This window comes from Aptenodytes forsteri, unplaced genomic scaffold (genome assembly GCF_000699145.1).
Source record: "Aptenodytes forsteri isolate BGI_AS27 unplaced genomic scaffold, ASM69914v1 Scaffold199, whole genome shotgun sequence".
Lineage (NCBI taxonomy): Eukaryota > Metazoa > Chordata > Aves > Sphenisciformes > Spheniscidae > Aptenodytes > Aptenodytes forsteri.
In genome coordinates this window covers 1,126,342-1,149,027 of record NW_008795921.1, presented here as the reverse complement: position 1 = coordinate 1,149,027, position 22,686 = coordinate 1,126,342, and the positions used below count along the sequence as shown (strand labels likewise).

Here is a 22,686-nt window from a genome sequence, read left to right as displayed (position 1 = left end):
CAGCGCATACATGCTTTATGAAAACTTTAGTCACAACGGGTTATAAATTAAAAAACACATAGACTACTATCAAAGAGTCTAGGTATACCACATTTACACCATTTTGTCAGCCAAATTTGGAGCATCGAAGAACAAAATCAGGTTTGTTTGCCTTCCTCTGAATTAATAATTTGTTCATAATTGTAGTTAATTAACTAAGAAGGTTATAGACTTTTTTCTCTCTTTGCAAAGATCTCTAGTGATCAGTTAACTTTCTAACACATGCCCCTTGCGTAAGTGTCAGAGTCCGGGGTGGGGGAGAAAAAAAATCTCCATTTTCCCTGTCTTAAGAACAAATTACTTACGATTTAACCATACCTTGATGTTGATGAGCAGCTCCAGGAAATTTTTTGGCGGCATAACAACTGAAGTGTTCAGAGGAATCACATAGCATTTATCCAGGCTAAGGTCAAGATAGGCAGTGAGCCTCTGTTGAGGAAATATTTATTTTAATCAAAATAACAAGAACATCAGAAAATTCACATATAGACTTTACTAAACTGCTATTGCCTTGTGTTGTTCTTCAAATTATTTTGTTCACTATAAAGTCTGTCTAACAAACTCCAATTTGAGGGAAGGTAAATGCAGAAATAAAAGGCAGTCTTGATGAGAGTTTAAATCTATGACAGGGATTTGTGCAAGGCAGCAGGCGGTAAGTTGCTCAAATGCACTACAGTAACGAAATTACAAAGGTTTATCTGAGCTGTTAGGGAATCAAGTACAGTATTCATTGATTCCTAAGTGCCTGCATTTTGAAACAACAGGGCAAAAACCTTGCTTTAAACTCTGCACTTTTATATTTTATTGTAGTGTAAAGGGGAAAAGTTGCTGGTGAGAACAAAATACAGAAGGAAAAAAATACTTACGTTACAGATAACACAACAAAAATCCTTTTATTTTCAAAAATACTACTGACTTGAACTGTTAATGATTATTCATAGCTGAATTATTATCTTTATAGTACCTAAACTGCAATATTTGCCATTATTTGGTAAAAACAGAGATATAAAAGCCCAGGGAATTATCCTGATGAATCCTATGGCTCTGTTCACTGAGCTGTGTTTTACTGCATCTGTTCTTGCTAAAGACGACGTTATCGCAAACTGCTGAAAGCTCTAAGGCTGCAGACGTATATAAAATACTGAGCACCAAGAGCCCAACAGTCAAAATAGTACCAGGACAGCAATCATCAGTGCAACTAATCTCATTACATGGGAGTAAGTGCTGTGCCTATGGCAAATGATCCTTGCACTGACCTTTAGAGCAACGCCTTTAACCCATTAAATCAAAAAGTAATTTTCTCATATTATATTGTTCCTATTCACTTCTTACATACTGCTTTTTTTTTTTCTGGTTTTCCCTCTTTAGAGGCTTTGCTCTAACTCTTTACAAAAGCTCCCTAAATATATTCAGGAATATTTTTAAATTACATAGCTCAAGCAAGCAATGTTTTCCTCAGAAAAAACTGGTTATGAATATTTGATAGATAGCACTCATTTTGCCTGGAAAACTTGAAACTCTGAAGTTTGCATAAAAAAAATAGGATGCTTCCTTATTCTTCTTTTTCAGCCTCACTTAAAAAAGCTGTCCAGCGAAGTCTTCAAATGTTCATAGAAATTTAGCTTCCTGAAAACCAGCTGTAGAACATTTCATCACCATCAGACAGCTTCCATCAGGCCAATACGGAAAGGAAGGGCTTCTAATTGTTTTACAGCTCTGTCGTTAATACCGAGAGCTGCAGCCCTGTCAACTGCCTTACCAAAAATTTATTACCACAATTCCTATCAATCAAAGTTGTTTCTACAAAAAAGGAAGAAAACAGCTGTAAGTGCCTTGATACCCTGGATCAGTGCCTTTAGGAGTCACAGTAGCCTGTGGTGCACAAGGAAAATTTAGCTTCTGCTAGGCTTCCTACAGCATCCGGAAAACAAGCTCTCTTCCATGGTCAGTCAGCTGGTCGCTTCCTTCCCTTTCTGCTGCTGCTTTGGGCTTTTTGAGCTATGCTACGAGAGCAACCTCTGGGGGTCTTTGAACACACCTAGTGACGTCAGACGCAATCAGCCCCTGTAAGTTGAGGTTAAAGCTATGGCAGCCCTTTCTAAACTTCCCTCGGCACCACAGCAGTTGGTCAAATTCTGGCTCGGTGGACTTAGCACAGCAAGAACTATATTCTCTTTACTTCCTCATACGAAGGAAAGGAAATAGCTCTAAGAATTCTCCCTTTTCTAAAAACAGAACCGTGTTTGCAAATGGTGGTTTACAGACTACCTCATGATGATTGTATAACGCTGTACTTTGTATGACCGGTTAATAATTGCTTGCAGCCTGCTGCTGATCAAAACGTTTCTGCTGCCTCCTCCACCCTCCGCTTTCCCCCACCACAATAATTAGGGAGTACATTTATCAGGATGACTGAGGGGGAACATTTTTCAAGTTTTAAATGCTTTCAGCTTCTTCAGAAATATTTCTTACCCGGTGGAAGTCATGGACGATATCAGCAGGATCGCTATCAGCAAACTCAGGGACTGGCACACTGATAAACTCAACATCTTCCTCCTCCAGGATCTGAATATTTTGCTCAATCGTGTGGTAGCGAGCACTCTGAGCCTCTGCCCCAGGCTCAGGTAAACTTAAGCCATCTTCAATGTACTTTATTCCACAGAAATACACACCACCCTGCTAAAAATAGTAAACAACCCAGCAACAAAAACATGAGTAGCCTTGTTAGAAGTTTAAAACTAATATTCTCAAGGCACTGTGGCGAAGAAAAACTTGTCAGACTAGATGAAATGTTTTCCCTTTAATTTGACTCATACACCAAAGTAGGAGCCAGTTGCTATCTACAATAGGACCATGGGTAAAACCTTGATTGTACTGAACCCAGAGGGAGTCCTTCCCTTGAATTCAAGGCAAGCAGGATCCCAAAAGCAGGTTCTTACAATCTAGTCTTCTATTTTGCATCCATTATCTGTGGCACATTGCATCTTATTTTTAGAAGGGCAATGAAGTTCCTATGCCTATATGCATGAATATTATTATTATTATTATTAAATTATGATTTAACTAGAGTCAATAATTACAATTTAAGACATTGAAATTGATCATCCAAATCACCTTTAAAAAGCAAGTCTAACTCTGAATTTGGTCCTCCTTGCAGCAGGGGTTGGACCAGATGACTTCAAGAGTTTCCTTCCAACCTCAATTATTCTGTGAAGTTGCTTAGTTTTGCAAGGCTTCAGAAGTTTTGAAAGATTATGATTTAACTAGAGTCAATAATTACAATTTAAGACATTGAAATTGATCATCCAAATCACCTTTAAAAAGCAAGTCTAACTCTGAATTTGGTCCTCCTTGCAGCAGGGGTTGGACCAGATGACTTCAAGAGTTTCCTTCCAACCTCAATTATTCTGTGAAGTTGCTTAGTTTTGCAAGGCTTCAGAAGTTTTGAAAGTCAGTTTCTAAATAAATTATTTTTGTTTTGAACCCTTGAATTCAAGGCAAGCAGGATCCCAAAAGCAGGTTCTTACAATCTAGTCTTCTATTTTGCATCCATTATCTGTGGCACATTGCATCTTATTTTTAGAAGGGCAATGAAGTTCCTATGCCTATATGCATGAATATTATTATTATTATTATTAAATTATGATTTAACTAGAGTCAATAATTACAATTTAAGACATTGAAATTGATCATCCAAATCACCTTTAAAAAGCAAGTCTAACTCTGAATTTGGTCCTCCTTGCAGCAGGGGTTGGACCAGATGACTTCAAGAGTTTCCTTCCAACCTCAATTATTCTGTGAAGTTGCTTAGTTTTGCAAGGCTTCAGAAGTTTTGAAAGTCAGTTTCTAAATAAATTATTTTTTGTTTTGAACGGTTTTAAAAGACAAAAGGGTAATAAAAAGAATTTAAAACAACCAATTTGTGTCCTTCTGTCACAGTACACGTGGCAGGTTACCTAAGTGAAGTGTAAAATAAAGTCCTGAGTCAGAGGAAGTCATATACCAAATTTATAGGCCAGACAGTTTTAGAAACATACAACTTATGCACAGGCACATGTCATCAATTTAAAGTTTTACATTGAAAACGTCTTCAGTGCAATGTTAGCTCAATTCCTGAATGTTTCCTTCAACCCAGATCTGACCCATGAACAAGTACCACAGGTTTGAATTAAACGGCACTTTCAATTTCAGCTAGCTGGCATGTGAAATGTGGAGCACCGCGGTGCTAAGCACAGATGAAACGTGTTGGTAATACAGCAGGCCTTCAGCTACTCTGAGCTTGTTAATCCACCAAGATACGCTACGCTGTTTAAGCATTGTTTGCAACACTACTGCTCCCCTGTAAATTAGGTTAACATGATAGCCAAAGAGACTATAAACTGCAAGTTCAGCTAGAATTTTTCCTGTTTAATTACTTTGCCTTCTACGTTAGCAGCTACTAAAATGGGGGAAAAAAATAATCCTGGTAGCAGGGACAAGAACACAGAATTTATACCTTATAATTAGGTGCACTAACCAGTGGGCTAGAGGGATTCATGTTTTGTTTATACTCTCCCTTTCTGACCCTGTGAATCTTGCAACGCCGGCAGTTTCTGAGGGAGGGAGGGTGTGCTCACACCACTTGGGCAACAGCCCAGCACATCCAGCACTGCCCAGTGACAATTCCCCCCGAGGAAGACAATATTTAACTGGGATCTCCCATGTTTCAGGTAAATGCTCCACCCTGGCACCACTGCCTTCACAGGGCTCTTCTTGCAGCTGTGCCATTTGTTAAAGACTGAAAATATATTTTGTCAGAGGTCTAATCTTGTCAGCGTGGATTAGACTTGACAGAGCATGTTTAACCACATTGACTGTGCTTCTCCCAAGTCCCCTGTAGGGCCTGTATTTCTTAACCCTGTGGAGGCTAGGAAGGAGGAGAGTCACTGCACTGCCTTGACAAGCAGTCCCTTTCCTGTGTATTAGCAGTACCGCATGCATCTAGGAAATCTGGGGTCAAACAAGGAGGCTTTCAAGGGATTAATCCACCTCTAGTATTCGGCACTGCAAAACAGGAGAGAGAGCAGGTGAAAATCTGGGACACCACTGGGGTTCCTAAACCCAAGTCCTATTTAGATATAATCCTTCTTCTGCAAAGTAAGGTTTTCAAAAGTGTTGCTCTCTTATTTGCCAGCTTCGTTCCTGCCCTCCTCTGCCAACAGGTAACTTCAGAGCAGGCAATACACTTTGCCTTTAGAAAAGCTGAAGTTTTAGAAAGATAAAAATGAGAGTAGCAAGGCTATTGGGTTTAGTCTGTTGCTCCTCTTCCCTCTTCTAAACGTAAGGCGTAACAGAGAAGAACGCAACCCTCCCATAACAAAATGTATTTGACTTACCTGGAATGCAAAATATTTGTACAGATAGGCACCACCCAGGATCACACCAGCCAGCATGAAGGCCAATCCAAAGCACATGCACCAGCACCAGGCCCTCCTCTGCCCAACAGGCACAGCATCCTCAGGGTCCTGCAACGCATCAGAGAAAGACCTTCAACACACTGTTCCCCAGACACGTATGACAGCAGATAGTTCAGGCCCAGCAAGTACAAACATTGCATCCATCAGAAAAGGCTATACGCACTTTATCACAATTGTTTGGAAACATATTTTATTTGGTGAAGTTTAAAACAGATCTATTTAAGTTGAGGTTCAGGAAAACTTGTACTAACACTCACTTTTAATGCCATTGTCACTGACTAAATCAGCAGACTTAAGACTTAAGGAAGACAAAAATGAAACAAAATCTTCCGAGATACCTAATAATACACAGTGAGCCACTTTACAGATTGCAGACAGAAAAATATCCGTTCTCAGGCAACCTCCATGCAACAACAGCAGAGCGAGGAAGTCAATTCAGAAAGGTCAGATTCTTTTTTATCTTAGTATATGCAATTTAAGTGAACCTGAAGAACCAACAAAAGATCAAAGGTAATAAGAACAGCAAAATATATCCTTTCCTATGTTGTTCCATCAGGAAGAAAGAGACTTTACAACCTCTTTGCTGGCAGAATAATAAGAGTGGGTATTAAAAAAAGATGCTTTTTAAGTTGTAGTTAAGGAAGTTTTCTGCTCTAAGACAGCGTTGGCCATGCCTCACTCTATCTGCTGTGCATGTTATGCTAAAGGAATGACAGGATGTTTCCCCTTTGGGGCACTAGTTTGCATAACCATGCAGTCCCCACAGGCATCCTAAGCAATAAACTGCTGCTTGCAAAATCTTTTCTCTATCAGCCACATCACAATGCTCTTTCCTCCCCCAAGTGTTTGCATAACTCACATCCAAAAAAAAAGAAAAAAAACAAAAAAAAATCCAACCAAAAAAACCCCCCATCTTTGAGTCATCCCCTTCCAAGCCATGATAATCCTGGGAAAATATCAGAATTCAAATAAATACAAAGCAATTCATCACCCTTTTGCAACCAAAAAAACAATAGGGTAGCATGATGACCAAGGTGAAATCATTATGGCCAAATAAACAAAAAAACCCAAACCAGAAAATGGAGGAAGAGCATGAGGGAAGCGCTTGAGAAGGCATCGATAGCTATGGTTGTCAGTCAATGTTCTGCCTCATGTGGGTTTTTTTTCAGTATTTGCTAATTACAATGATTTCCACTTGAACAAAATTGTGGGTGTAGTCCCCATGCTGCCTTGGTCCAGTGGGGAAGGAATGCCCCTCATCTGGCCGAAGCCATCTAAGCAAGTCTGACACCAAATGGAGACGGGACCCTCCCTGTAAACGGTGGGGAGAAAGAGGCACTTCCTGAGAGTGACTCATCCCAACCATCCCTGAGAGGGAGAAGTAGTCTTTTGGAGGGACTTCTTTACACTGATTATAGAGGGAGATTCCTTGGTTAACAAACTAGGTACCTAATTCATATGTAGGTAAAATTAGGTGATGTGAAACCCACCTTTACAGTACACTGCAATTATCTTTCATACAGAAGTGGCAATGCAGCTTCTTTGCCAGGCAACGGCTGCCAAAATCTGATTCAGAAATATTCAGAGTCAAACTCCAAAGATATTTCACAGATTTTGTTTTACGTTACCTTGCAAATTACTGCAGTAAATCAGGTTGTGAAATCTCCATCTTCGGAGGTTTTCAAGACTCAACTAGACAAAGCCACGGCTGATCTTGCTTTGGCAACCGTCCTGCTCCTAAAGGGAGGTTGGACTAGATGACTTCCAGAGGCCCCTTCCAACCAATATTTGTGGGATACATTACAAGGCAAAGTGAGAGGGGCTAGAAAACAGTTGCTATGGACTGAAAAAGCAGAATGAAAAGACAAGTAACAACTTTTAAAAGTTTTTACATTACTAATCAGTTAAGGAATTCAGTGTAAAGAATTACAGGATTACTAGCTGCGTGCTTTTTAACCTGGCTGTTTGCAAAGACTGAGAATAGAACATAATACCCATGGTAATCTAATTAACTTTCAGGTCAGGTTAAGATTCACTGTGGATTCTTCTATAAATCATCTCAATTATAATTTTCAATTATATTACCTAAACCAGGTAAAACAAGGATTTTTATTTTTATGTTGCCCCGTATCATTAGGTAACTATTTCCCTAGATATTTCCACGCATAAAGGACACCCAATTGAAACTTTTTAAAATAGCTGTCATTTAAACTGTTATAAGTTAATGTCAGAAAAACGGATAGCAAACTGGCTCTGGGATACAATGCCAAAATATTCCCTAGAGAAGAATATAAAGAGTATCTTCATTCCTTCCCAGTGCTGCTTTTATTTCCTCCTCTTTTTTTAACTTCAAGCAGAATTATCCATTAGTGGAATAACTGCCTCTTCCATTTTTACATCAGAAAGACTTACAAAATATGCATCTGGGAAATGGTGCAGAAAGCATACACAGTGTGAACACCTACCTGGAGATGGGAATTAATGTCAAATCAATTTTGCATAGGCCACAAAAATAATCAGAAAAAGGAAAGTAACTTTTACACTTTTACCATGCTAGGAGGAACCTGAAGGACAAGTTTATCAGTATTCCACCCTAAATAATTTTGCTTTGATATACAAGATGACAGATGTAAACAATACGTTTAATACAACTCTTTAATCCTCTACCAGCAGCTAAATTTTATCACTATTATTTCTGAAGGCATCCCTAATGGTGGCACAGTAACACATTTTGTATTTGTAGTTGCCTGTTGCATTCATTTGTCCATAGCCTACTGAAAACAGCACAGTAAACTTAGAGCAAGAGTTCAAGCCCAGTTTAGCCTCTTGCTTAGGACAGTGCATGAAAGTATTGCATCTCAGTACAGAGGAACCACAAGCGTTAGGTAACACTGAAAACATTTTATGCTGTTGAAGAACACAGAATTGATTTCCTCTTCTGAATCTGAAAACTAAGTACACTATCAAGCAGTTTAAAAACACCTTAAATTAAAATATTATAAATAACCTACTGAAGCTAAATTATACTCATATTAGTAGCTGTCCCATGGCTAAGCTGGCTAAGCTTTTGTATTGTTGCCATGACAGCTTAGTTCGGGCTGAATTGACCTAAAAGAATAATTCATCCCTCGCTATATAAATCTGACCCTCTGCACTGCAAGAGAAGAAAGTGCGACGGATGCTCACCCTCCTTCCAGGTGACCCATGTTCTGAAAGAAAAACCATTAAGTGAAAGCAGATCCCCACTAAGAGGGACAGTGCTGAATTAGCACCTCTCCCCACATAGTTACAACCACACTTTGGTCCCAGATAGCAGCGCCAGCTTCTGAAGCCAGAGCACAACATGAGATTGCAGCCTCACTGACAAATTTTTCTCTAGGTCAGCTTTCCACTGCCAGAGGTACCTGACAAAAGAAAGCATCATGCACTCGAGGTGAAGATTGACCTCTAAAACTATGCCTCTCTACTTTTGTGAGCAGCAATAATTAATCATTGCTGTTCCCAGTCCTTTTCTTTCCCCTCTTCTGCTTCATCCCTGCCTCGTGTACTTCCAACTCCCTGGTGAATCCTCAACCTTAAGATGATGCCACAGAACTAATCTTCTCTGATGTAAAATGCCTCAGGAGGAACTGGATGCAAGCCCAATACTGGCTTGTTTCCCTTGATGAGCTGATTGTTCTAATTGGAAAACATTTGATTAGCCTATTTCCCATGGACAAGACATGAAACAGAAGCATCTCTCTGCCACTTGTACACTAAATCCTACAGTGTTAAAATTAAATGGCTCAGAACTTCCCAACCTGAATAGCTTCAAGCTCTACAGGAACAATTTTCCTGTAGATAGAAAATGAGAAGTATTAAATTCTCTCTTATTTGAGATATAAAGAAGTTGGCAAGATTCTCTCAAACTGGTCGTCTTCTCACAAAGAAGTTGCAAGGTGAGTGCAGTTTTGAGTAAGGATCCCTTCATCAGCGACTGCAGGAGCTAATGTAAAGCTGCACTCTGTCTTGTTACTGGAACCATGAAACACTTTGGAGATGGACAAATGATACCACAAACTATTTACCAAAGCACCTCTCAGTTACAGAGAGATCTTCACAAGAACATATTTACAACAATTAGCATTAACTGTTCTGGAGTGGATTAAAAAAAAAAGTTAATAGCCCCTAAACCTGCAAACATTAGCAGTTATTAATGGCTACTGGCCACATATTCTCTCATTCTTTTGAGTTCAATTTTAATGCTACTTTTTTTTTTTCTTTAAATAAATGCTGAATTTCAGAAGGACCAAATTCATGTTTGGGGTAACATCAGAAAATTCTTCTAAGAAACTCCAATACTGAGCCACAAAGCTGTATAATTAGAATTGGTAATTACTTAGATTTTCCCCTTGTGGCTTTTTGTACATAGTGGAATATAATTGCTTTAACATTAAGTGAAGCAGTCTGAAAACTTACAAGGCGTATGTCTAGTTCATATTAAAATGGGCGAGAAGATTATCAGGGTAACATCAGAAAATTCTTCTAAGAAACTCCAATACTGAGCCACAAAGCTGTATAATTAGAATTGGTAATTACTTAGATTTTCCCCTTGTGGCTTTTTGTACATAGTGGAATATAATTGCTTTAACATTAAGTGAAGCAGTCTGAAAACTTACAAGGCGTATGTCTAGTTCATATTAAAATGGGCGAGAAGATTATCAGACCTTGTGCCTGCAGAAATTAAAAGGACACATCAATTATATGATTAAAAAAAAAAATTTTCATACGAATCAATTAGGTAAGAATCCACCTAAACCAGATACGATGGATATGCTGTGGGGAATCCAGAATATTGTATGACCGTTGTGCACCTATGCAAAAGATAATGGTCCAAATTTAAAAATAGATACGATAGCGATAAAAATAACTTTGAGAGGGGGAAGTGTCTTTCAGAACCGACACGCAGTCTTTGATCCACAAAGAAACCAGAGTATTACTGAGTATTACAAATATTACTAAAAATGTCTGCAGCATAATACACAAACCATCCATAACTATGCATCTGAGAATAACATCTTTTATATATATATACACATACACAAAAGCTTACAATTAGTGTGGGTAGAACTGGCTGGAAGCTGTTCAGAACAGTTTTCTTCCGACGTCCTTTGCGTGCCAGTTAGCTGACATGGATGGACAGAATGCAGTGGGGCAGACTGAGCTTCCTAAAGGCAAATATTGACCAACCACAGCTTTAATTAGTGGAATGGGGAGAAGAGAAGTTAATGATGACTCCCTAAAAGTGTTTTTTAATGAGGGAGGCTAAAAAGTCTTGAAATAAAATACTGACCAATGGCGGTATAAACGGAATTCTGTTGGTCAGGCTCGCCCGCTCTGACTTGTAAATCTGACATCTGTAGAAAATCCTCCCAAAAGACAGTCAATTTAAAATGAACTTAATTTAGAAAGAGCTCTGCATTCCTCCCATGGTATTCCTGCCTGAAGACTGTTCCAAGCCTGGTATTCTATTTATTACTTGTTGCAGATGGGAAATTAAGGCAGGCTTTTGCAAGACTCCTCACTTGGCAGATGCTGCGAATCTGGAAGGCCATCATACTGATCTGCCTCTCAAGCAGAAATTTTATGCTTCCTAATAAAATTAAATTTAAAATTTAAGTACAATGATCTTTTAACTTGCTAGTTGGAAAAGCAGACTCTATATACAATAGACGCCTCAGAGATCTCTCGCTTATCACAAGGAGTGACGTATTCTTTCTACCCAGATGATGAAGCTTGAAAACAAGCTATGGTTGTTTATGTGCAGTTGATATCTGAACACTACAACCCTTCTGTGGCAGCACTGCCAGTTCCTTTCCTGTCAAGATGGACAGGGACTTGTCCATCTGGCCAAAGACTCTCTGCCTAAAGAACAGCATAAAAACCAGACCTTAGTTCTGGTGTTGCTTGCTGTAGTCACGTAGCCTGGCTAACCAAGGAGATTAATTAATTAGAATTACCTATTAGGCAGTTGGTACTATTAACCTCTTCCTGTATTTCTAATATCTGTATATGTTCTATAAAATAATATTGTAAATACCAAATCTGTTGTACAGCACTAGGAACTCCAGCAGTGAGAAGAAAATACATTCCAAGAGCTTTCCAAAGTTCAAAGTCCAAGGTCATTTTTATATTAGTTGAATGCTACCTTTCACCAAATAATGAGGGTGTTTTAATAAAAAATGAGGTGTCTGTCAAATGACTCATTTCATGGTTCAAACGTCATAACCATCATGGAACAAAAACATTAATGTAAGCAGCCAGCTCAAGATCATCTTAAAAAGGGAATCAGTGCTGGTGGGTAGGAAGGTAGCCGCACGTATTGGGAAAGATGGAGGTGAAGGGAGAACAAAAACAAATCAGAAAACAGGCAAGAAAAGGGGAGCAGGAAATAAAACCAGCGATAAACAGGGTGGAACAAGTTCAATTTCTCTGCAGGAAGTCAAGGAAAATTACAACTGTAAAGTGAATGTAAAGGATGTGAATCAGCAGTTCACCTGCAGCTACATGACAGAGGGACAATCAAAGAAGCGTGTCTTGGAAGAGTAATCCTGCAACTCTTAATGTTAAGTAATCCGGATTTACCTAAACACTGCCTTCAACTTCTGAGATAAGAGATTACAAAACTTGGTAGCAGCCAACAATTAAAAAGGACGGGTAAAGAAGGAAGAAGCCTGTAACTATTTAGTCTGCTGCTTTGATTAAATTTGGGAGCAGTATTGTTAAGAGTGGTTATTTTTATTGTTAGCTTTGGTCTTACATGGACTAGAAAGTAGAAAAAAGAAAAAAAAAAACAAACACACTTATTTAAATGGCCTGAAAGTTCTGTTCATGTAGAACAGGCAAGGACTTTCTTCAGGTGATTCACATGCACAGCTTTTGGCTGTATCCTCATCCCAGGCCGTCTACAGCAATTGTACAACTAACCACACACTATATTTTACTCCGTTTTCTTCTGTGTTTCCCAATTGTTCCTCTTTTCTCTGTCCAGTTCCAAGATCCCCCAACTCCCTTCTCTCACCACCAAACCCAGTGGTTTCAAGTCTTCCTATAATTTCCTTCTTATCCTGTGTCTACACCCCCTGTATCTTTCCCCATCCCAAAGCAGAGTTCTCCGGTCTCTGCCACATGCAGAGAGCACTGGCACACCTTATTTCCATTTCCTCCCTTCATTACTGCTACAAGATAAACCATTCACCGCACCAGTGTGCTACACTCTCGGGAAGAGGAGCTGGGCTATGGCCACAGAAGTGCTGTATCTTTAGTCTGCCCAACCAACCAACACTGACTGTGCCTCTTGTCCTGCATTTTCACTGTAAACACTCAGGGCCAAGGACTGCCCTCCTTTCTTTTTCTGTACAGCAATTAGCGCAACAGGATCTTAATACCATCTTATATTCCTTCTGAACATCAGGAAATCCTTTTTTTACTGTGAGGGTGACTGAGCACTGGCGCAAGTTTCCCAGGGAGGTTGTGGAGTCTCCATCCTTGGAGATATTCAAAAGCTGTCTGGACACAGTCCTGGGCAACTGGCTCTAGGTGGCCCTGCTTGAGCAGGGGGGTTGGACCAGATGACCTCCAGAGGTCCCTTCCAACCTCAACCATTCTGTGATTCTGTGACACACATCTACTGTTTTTAAGTAACACTAACACTATGCAGGGAGAGGATTAATGAATCATTAAAAAAAAAAATCCAGGAGTGCTGGGTCTGTGCTAGACAAGTAATAAAGCTCCACACATCCTCTATTTCCTTTGCAGCTTTACAATTCTTCTGCCTTGTCCCCCCTCCCTTGCCCCCAACATGAAACTTCAACAAAACCTACACCACTTGGAAAATGTGTTGTCTTTAAATGTCTGGACGCTGAATTCAAAAGTTCTTCTGCTGCTGACAGCCACAGAATTACCAATTACCACCGTACTGTACTGAATACAAAAAGTTTTCATAAGCTTGGCTAGTGAAGAGGTGGTGGAAGTCAGGTTTTTTTACATTCTATATAAATGTTGATGAATTTACCTACACATTTTCATAAATTAGAAGGATGGCAATTTGTTCTGCATTCCACACCTATTTTTCTCAAGTATTTTAAGAAAAGAGAAGTGTTCTGGTGCAACAGTTTGCAAGTCATACACCAAAACACACAGATGAAAGCTTGCACAAGTATCTGGCAAGAGGTGCCTGAGGGATGTTTATTTTTTTAAAACAAGTAACCCTGAACCTAAGAGGTTATATGGGACATTTTTCAGAACACATTTTGCTGTCAGAAAACAAAATCACTACACCCTTTATGGTTACAGCATATCAAACACGACATTTCATTAAACTGTCCAATTTTGAAAAATACTTCATTTTTACACATTGCCAAAATAAACCCTTTTCCCTACCTGCATTCTTTGACTTATAATTGACTTGCATTTACCATACTTACAAATACTACACCAAATAAATCTATAACTTTAAATTCAGTATTTCTCTCGACTTTATCCTGAATTAGATCCATGTTTGAAAACAGGAACTGAGAAGGTTCCTATTCCACTTAAAATGGATCAATACTAAATTACCCTTTTGACCTTGATTGTTCCAGTTCCTGTCTCTTCCTTACCCTGCTTGCTTCTTATGTCTGAAATTTCTCTGCTTTTTTCCTATGACTGCCTGAATCTCAGACATCAGTATGATGGAACACTATGTGCATTTAACCTAGATTTCTCTCAAGGCTATTTTCCCAAGCGGTGATGGCTCTTTCACCCAGAATCTCAGACATCAGTATGATGGAACACTATGTGCATTTAACCTAGATTTCTCTCAAGGCTATTTTCCCAAGCTATTTCACCCAAGAGATCTCATTAGCATGCACATATGCACCACTGAGCCTCAGGATTTAATAACTTTATTCCCAGTTCAGCCACAGATGGTACACCATCTCAAGCAAGTTACAAACACCATGTCTCAGTTTCTCTCAAAAGTAGAATCTAGTATCACAGAAACCACTCGGGAGGTCTCTAGTCCACTTCTTGCTCAAAAGGAAGGTGGACTCTGAAGCCTGACCAGGCTGCTCAGGGCTCTTGTGCAGTCAGGTTTTGAAAACCTCCAAGGACTGACACTTCAAAGCTTCTCTGGGCAACTTGCTCAGCATTCAGCTCTCAGATTGAAAAATATTTTGCTTATACCCGGTTGGAAGCTCTCCTTTTTCAATTTATGGTCACTGTCTTTCCAGTCACCTCTCCAGGTGCTGGGAGGCTGCTGTGAAGTCCCCCCACATCTCCAGGCTGAACAAGCCCCACTCCCTTGGCCACTCCTCACAGGGCATGTGCTCCAGCCCCCGACCATCGTGCTGGCCCCTGCTGGACTCACACCAGTCTGCCGATGTCTTTTGGATCGGAAAGCTCTCAGCCTTCAGCGATGCCAGTGACTTGTGCCCAGCTGACTGTCCACCAGGAGCCCCAAGTCTTTCCCAAGCAGAGCGGCTTCCCAGCCAGGTGGTCCCCAGCTTGTCCTGACGGAGGGGTGAGTCTGTTCCAGGTACAGGACTTTGCATTTGTTATTTCTGAAACTCATGAGGTTTTCTTCAGCCCGTTACTGTAGCCTGTTGGGGTCCCTTTGGACAGCAGCCCTGTCCTCAAAAAAACCTACCTTGCTAATACATGTATTAGTGAATTAAGATGCATAGTACCTGTACAGCAAGCAGAGTTCTCTGAGTGGAAGCCATTCTACATGCAAATACAGAATAGCATTTAATTGTAGCACTTATGAGTATCAGCACAGAAGAGCTGACCTTGAAAGGCTTACATTTAATTATATCCTCTTTCTAGAAGAAACTGTTGTAACAATCTGAAGGGCTTCACTGCAATTAGACCATTCAAAGCCTGAAGTGGAGCACGCACTCCAGTACCCAGCACCTGGCTGCATCACACCCTGCAGAAACACAGACGCTGGCCAGTGTTCAAACTGGCAGCAAGAGAACTTCCCAAAACTGCAAACCTTAGGCAAGGCAACTCACCACACTGGGCAGCAGCCTGGAAAAGCCATGTTCAGCCTCCCTACCCTACCCTGCAAAGGGTAGTGCATTTTCAAATGTGTAAATGCAAGGGTTTTCTATGTAGACTGTATCTTTTAAAATAAATAAATAAATAGACCTTCGTGATTCTGCAATCATGTAAGAACCATCCCAGAAATCACAGCCCCCTCCCAATATGATCTCCCCAGCATACTCTTTTTCCACAGTCATTCCACAGTCTCATTCTACCCTCAAAACAGCAGAAAGCTGCCATCAAAAGCAGGAGTTTGCTGAACCCTAGGAGGAAGACAACCACAAATTATCCAAGGATTTGCATTCAAAGAACTCTACTCTTAAAATGCCTGTGGGTTTTATTTTATGCGTGTATATATATATTATATACTTAATAATACATAAACTTCATAAAAATATTTGTACACACCCTGACACTATATGGAAAGGGCAAACAAGATATCAACTTATTTTTTCCATGACCTCTATAACAACTGTTGGGCAAATATTACTTTGCTAGTTTTTTCACGGTGAATTTTGTATGGCTGTTGCACAAAGGACCCTTGCTTGTAGATGACATATGGATCACTCAGATAGGAGCTGGAGTCTCTCTGTATGTCCACTGTGGTCCAAACCCTAGGCCATGTGATGTCTGCTGCAAAACCATTTCTAACTTTATTGCAGAGTTCAACCTTATTAATTATCTCATTCCTTTGGTTTACCACATCTGTAAAATTAGGACAGATAATCTGAGTTCTATAAATTAGCATGCTTTTCATCTGTAGATTCAAAGTAATTTCCACTGAGGATAAAAAGCAGTACATAAATAGTAAGAAAATGAATGTTGTATTATTCATATGGATCAGGAGACTAAAAACAGATAATGCTAACCTTTGTCAATCACAGCATAAATGGTGGGGGGAGAAAAACAGGAGAAAAAAAAAGGAATCTATGCAATAGCTAACAGAACACACCATTACTTATCCCAGCTGTAGTTCTTACATTTGAAATATGCCACAATGTTTTTGGAAGCACAGAATAAGAAACATTTAAAATGACTAGGACTTAAAAATGCAATATTTGCTTTCGAAGATATTTCCTGAGAGTCACAGAGAGAACTATTTTCTTTGTATGTAAGCTATTTGGTGCCTGTAGCTAGTGGCTACTGGATAGAAAATATGTATAAAGCTGACAAAAATTCCAAAACCGCAACTGCAGAAGAGTTAACTGGAAACATTACTGGAGGTAAGTATGCTTACCATTCTTATAACCCCCCCTCTAATAACTATTAGTATCAAATTTTATTAAATTGCTGATAAGAAAAAGATGGAAAACACCACACAAATAACAAAGAAAATCGATTTATTTGAGTCTATAAAAACACAACTGTTAGATTACATTTGCAACTGTAAACATTTCATTAAAATACTTAACAGGAAAAAACTCTCATATGTACACATTATAGTTTGAAATTAAACTTTTCTTGAAATAGACATTCATATGTTGGATTAAATATTCATTATAATGGAAGGAGTCTAAACCATTTCCCTTGAAAATATTGTTGATTCCAAGAGCATTTTCTTTCAAATGCCTGTTTTTACAGGGAAGTTCAGCATTTCATCTTGATCCGTGTCTTCAGAAATGAACTAATTTAACTTTAGCTTTTCCCAGTGAACAGAACTTTTGGTTCCAACAGCCTCTGTTTAAGTGGCATTTTCATACCACTATGCAACGTTAATATCCAAACTAGTTTCTTGAAGCTTATCAGAAAGAAAAGAGTATTGTATCACAGAAAGACAGGAGTGAACATGAGAGAAGTATTTATGGCATTAACTGTAACAATACATTACAGCGCAGGATAGTTTTTCTAGATATTGCACTATATAAAGCTTCATCTAATTATGGACTTTGCCACATGACAATGTTAAGCAAAAAAAAAAAAATTCTCTACATACATTTTTAGGGCAAGGGGCCTCAGCCAAGTGTAAATTTGTTAATCTGAAAAGAGAAACTATTTAGAACCATCTAAAGTATTTCCATTGTCTCTATGCTCATCCCTGCACTGAATTCATATAAGCTGTAATGATATGTACAGACATCAGCTCTTGCTCAGACAGCCAAAAACGTAAATGATAGAAACAACTGACGAAGCAGTTACCACAAAGGTCTGGTAGAATACATCCTGTTTGAAATATTAAATATCATTCTTCTGGGAAATGGTTGTATTTCCAAACCAAAGCTTTGTATTTGTTATTCAGGTCGGGAAGTGATGAGAAACAGAAAAGGAAGTGAGATATGGACCACTGACAGAACCCCTCTGTCCCACAGGTTCATTTCCATCGCTGGGGGGATGGGAATGACACAAGCTCTTACAGATCACTTTTTGAACTTTCTCACCACTCCAAAATAGCGAGAGATTTTCAGGGGAGCACCACAAACTTTTAAAGATCTTGGCTGTTTAGTATTGTTCTCTCAATTGCTGGCAACCACTACGGAACAGCTTTAGGAGCCAAACGGCTCAAGACCACAGCAATCTTATTTTCAGGAAGCTGCACTACTCAACCAGTAGCACAGATTCACCATGTAAAAGGATGCAGGGAACAACATCAGCCACAAGGCTTCTTTTCTTAGGAAGTTCCTCGTGAACAACCCCTGCCGCAAATTTTGTTTACATAAACTCAATTTCCCTGAATTTATGCTTGCAGGTACCCATAAAGCTAAATAAGTGACAGAATCCTGGGTATCCTTTGTGCCTGAAACTGGAGGGTTTTCATCTGAGGTTTGGTGGCTTTTCATTAAAATCTTAGCAAAGTCAGGGAGGAGAAGGGGGTGAGAATTCCGTTTGCTAGGATTTTTTTTACTTCTGGTCCTTTTTTAAATAACCATGCCTTAATCCAGAATGCTCTGACAGACAGCAGAAGCTGGTTGGTTTAATGACCTAGTTGCATCATGGAAAATACAGGAAAATACAAAGACTGCTCTTTCCCCAACGGTAACTGGTGAAAGGCCTATAGAAAATTTGCTGGAGGAAGGCTATGAAGAGAATAAGGACGCTTTTCCAAGAAAAAAGAAACCAAAATCAAGCAAAACAAACCCAAAACATCCATCTACAGACACGTCCCATAAAGTAGGAAAACCTGTTTTCCTGACAGCAAAACAATAAGCAAATGTTTATTTATTAGTGTGTATACTAATATATAGTATATAAATATATTATATAGTATTTTTTTATATATATACACATGCGTGCACACACACAGTATAGCAACTGTAAAGCTAACACATTTATTTCAGAAACATCTAGCACCAATTACACAAAATCTAAGGTGTTTTCTACATGGAAAAATAGTGCTCATTAGTTGCTCAACAGTATTTCTGAGGTGAAACCTCTTACTCTGTGTTAAAAGTGCCTATTTTAGTTTGCTTTAGAAAAGATTATTTTAAACTGAAAAAAAAGATTAATTTTAGAGTGCAGAGTAATAATGTGCTCATAAGGAACAAATGCAGAAAGCTGCTGCTTTTAAAATTCTTAACATTTACACTTTCACATTGAACTCTCTGCAGATACAGCTATCCAAAGGTCAGCTATGATACATATGTGTGATTCCACAGCTTCCACACACAAAGCTGTATTTGGTAAAGATGTGCTGAGTTGAGCGCCCCAAGGGGAAAAGAAAAAAAAAAAAAAAAAGGTTGCCACCTATCCCAGCAGAAGGGAGCAGCTGCCTGAGAGTTACTGAGGGCCCAAAGAGCTTTGGGGAGGACTTAATCTATCGAACGGACTCTGCAAAATGTCCAAAGACTTCAACTATGCTCAGAACTATCTTTGGCTCTCCAAAGATCTATTGTAGGGAGAAATGTTAAAATACCACACATTGTTTGTTTGTTGGGAAACTGGGTCATAAAATACCCTATTGTACTGACAATGAGCAAAGTGGTAAATTAAATGTGGCCTGAGAACCTTCACTAAGAGTATTCTGTATTTTGGCCAAGAATTATGGCATAGAAGTATCATCCCAACAGCAGTAACAGAGTTGTAACGGTTGCCTACAGTAAGTATGGAGCCACTTTCACAACATGCAATAATACTGACAGGTGATTTATGCAGAGACAGGATTAGCACTCCTGATTTTTAAACTCCTTTTTAAGTAGCACACTCCAATGCCTAAGACCATTGCCTTCTCCAAAAGCTTTTTTTAAGCTGTTGTTCCCGTGATACATCCCCTACTCTTCTCACATCTTCCTCTCCTCCCTTCCCCAATTACTTTCCTGTTAGTGTCTGCATCAGAGGTTACTGGCCAAATTTTGGTGAGATCAGAGTATTTCTATGCCACAACATCAGCATATTTTGGCCACAAACACTCTTTAATAAGCCCTAGGAAGATTATCTACTTGAAAGTAATCCTGCAATGGCAGACAGAGTGGCAGTCTTCATGACACCGTACCGGGAAAAGCAGCAGAACGAGACCATCAAAGGATTAGCCCAAAAGCTCATTCCACAAATCTTTATTTTCTGGACATTTCAGAGTATTTGGCTTTATTCATTAGTATCAACTGGTTTACTAATATCTCTTGCTCAAATCTTTGGAAGTTCTTCATAATAAAATTCTGAATGTGCAATTCTGCCGATCCTCTTCCATTCTTAAGGTTTTCCATTTACTTCAGTCCAGAACTCCTCCCAGGACTTTCTTCATAAAAGAAAACTTCATAAAATGTTGTAGTATTTTTCACATTCACACTTGTGATCCAGACCTATTTATTGTCCTACAGAAACAATGTCTGTAAAGATACCGGAGAGGGGAAAACAAATGTCCCATGTACGCTGTTTTGGAGATGTGACCTTTTTTCAATCTACCGGAATTCACTCTTCTATATACATTCTAATATTGCCTTCAAACCTCACTTGAAGCTAAGGGTTTTCCAGCAATGAAGTGATACGAATAATACATTTGTCAGATGTGGTTTATTTTTCCCCTTCCCTCCAAAGAACTGCATAGGCAGTAGGAGTTCCTTGTGGAGGAGGGGGAAAAGATTCATTTCTAATGCATTTGTATTAGAGGAGGCAAAGTTCAAAGAGTGTATCTTGCACTTACCTCAAAGGTATCAAGTTTTACAATGGCCCTCAGTTCCTTTTTTTGTCCGAGGTCTGAGAATAAACTCGCACACTTGAAGACCCAAATACCTCTACAGCTACATGACATAATTTGTTTCAATATTGTTAATCCTGCATGGATTGCATAGCCTTTTCTACTAAAACTACAGATGACGCTACGGTACTCAGATCTGCTTTTATTTATGCTCTAAAACACGCAAGCTCAAAAAAAGCTTATTCAAGAGAATTTTGCACACTGGTAGGTGTAGGTCTGCAGTTCTGCTGAGAAAAGATGGAAATGTGTCAAGGAGAATGTCAAAGGCTCTACGTCCCTTAAGAGCGCTCATTTGCTTTTGGAATTTTCATCTGTACAGAGCATCCGCTCCTAGCGGATAGCATGCTATTTTAGGACTGTTTTAAGCCTTGTTCAGGCATGTTCATCCCCTGATAACAGTGCAAGAACTTATAAGTAGCTACTGTGAGGCCAGACCACCTTTTGACCTGGTTAATAAACGTTTGCAAGTCTCATTTCTAGGCAAGGAAAGCAGTACTAAGACCTGAGCAAAGTCAAGGCAGATCCTGTACCTCATCCTCAGCTGCAAGAATTTACAGCTCTGCATTAAGGAAATCATAGTCAAATAACACGCTTCCGTCAGTATCTGGACAGGGTCAGCAGGATTTGATCCCCAGTGTACAATTAGCCAGATGTATTTTGTTTGTTTAGCAGTAGGAATGACAAGCACAAATTGGTAGGCTATCTGGAAACAAACATCATCCAGGACAGATCTAGATTCTAAGGTAGTATGAAAAACCCATTTTCTGGAACTTGTAGTTTGTGTCTTGCCTATGTGCTCGGTGTCAAACCAATCACCAAACCTGGGGTCAGGAAGAAACTCCACAGCTTAAGCTGGGCTCGGGGAATCCATTACCTTCCAGAGAACGGCACTCCCGCTAGGAACAACTAGGCTCACAGATCACCTAACGGATTTCCTGTAATTGCAGGCAATTTGAGTAATGATACTGTCTCATTTGTTGTGGCACACTGTTCTAAGGGCTTAAATACTTTGGTCCGACTTTTATAAATGCAGTACGTTCAGTAGATGTGTGAAGTTTCACCTCTTGCTGTACCAGGAAGATGTCACTAGAAAATATCTTGTGGTCCCCCCCTTGGCTTTGAAATGACAGTGGATTCTGTTGGTGAAGAACCTGGCCCCATCAAAATCACAGTGAAACCTACACTGGGGCACAACTACATGCTAAAAATTCAACAGATACTGTCTTCCCAGGCAGAATTTCATCACAAAGATTTAGGAAATTAATAAACACTATCTCTTTTGCAGATCCAATCTGGTAATTCACAGGCCTGATGCACAAAAGATTGTGAAAGCAAATGAAAACAGCAAGGCATGCTGTTTACGTGCAGCTGGCCATTTTTCAAGTTTTCATTCTCTTTTCAAAAAGCTTAGAGCAAATTACGCTACTCCTAATTAAAAACTGGTTTTGACTATGGGAGCACAGAAATTGCAACCAAAAACCTTTATATTCTGGGCAGTTTTGCACTTCAAAAACTTTAAAGGCCGTTGCTGTTTTGTTCTTTGTTGCTGTTTGGAGACGCGGAGGTTAGGCGACAGCGGCTGGAGTTTGGGTGCTGTTTTGGGGCGGGGGGAAGCAGCTCTTTGTTCCTTTATTTAAACCGGCCCAAGTTTCAAAGCGATGTTCGCTGTAACACACGATCACCAGGCTCTGCAAACACGCTGCGGCACAAGCACGGCCAAACCTCCAACTTCACCCTCGCCAAGCGCTCCCTGCCCTGAAACATTTTAGGTTTGCGAGCTCGCTAGCAGCTTGCCGGACTTATCCGTGCGGAGGGGATTAAACGCGGTGTGAAGACCAGACGCGATCCGCCTTCTCCACGCACACAAACTCGTGCGACCGCCCCAACCACCCCGTGGGGCCGCCCCGACCTCCCCACCGCAGGCAGCGGCCGGGGACAGGCTGCGGGACCGGGAGGGCAGCCGGGCTCGGCGCCGCCGGCCCGTCCCCGCGCCCCCGCCTG

General features: G+C 39.9%; 1 protein-coding gene across 2 annotated transcripts in view; it reads right to left on the bottom strand.

The window, feature by feature from the left end:
- ITM2B (integral membrane protein 2B) overlaps positions 1–22,686 on the bottom strand; it is a 57,961-nt gene that overhangs the window by 5,535 nt on the left and 29,740 nt on the right. For both annotated transcript variants that reach the window (XM_009284905.2, XM_009284904.1), the window contains exons 2-4: positions 5,415–5,543; positions 2,512–2,718; positions 358–468 (exon numbers count right to left, since the gene is read on the bottom strand). In XM_009284905.2, coding sequence (XP_009283180.1) covers positions 358–468; positions 2,512–2,718; positions 5,415–5,543 — 447 coding nt within the window. The remainder of the gene's footprint in view (positions 1–357; positions 469–2,511; positions 2,719–5,414; positions 5,544–22,686) is intronic.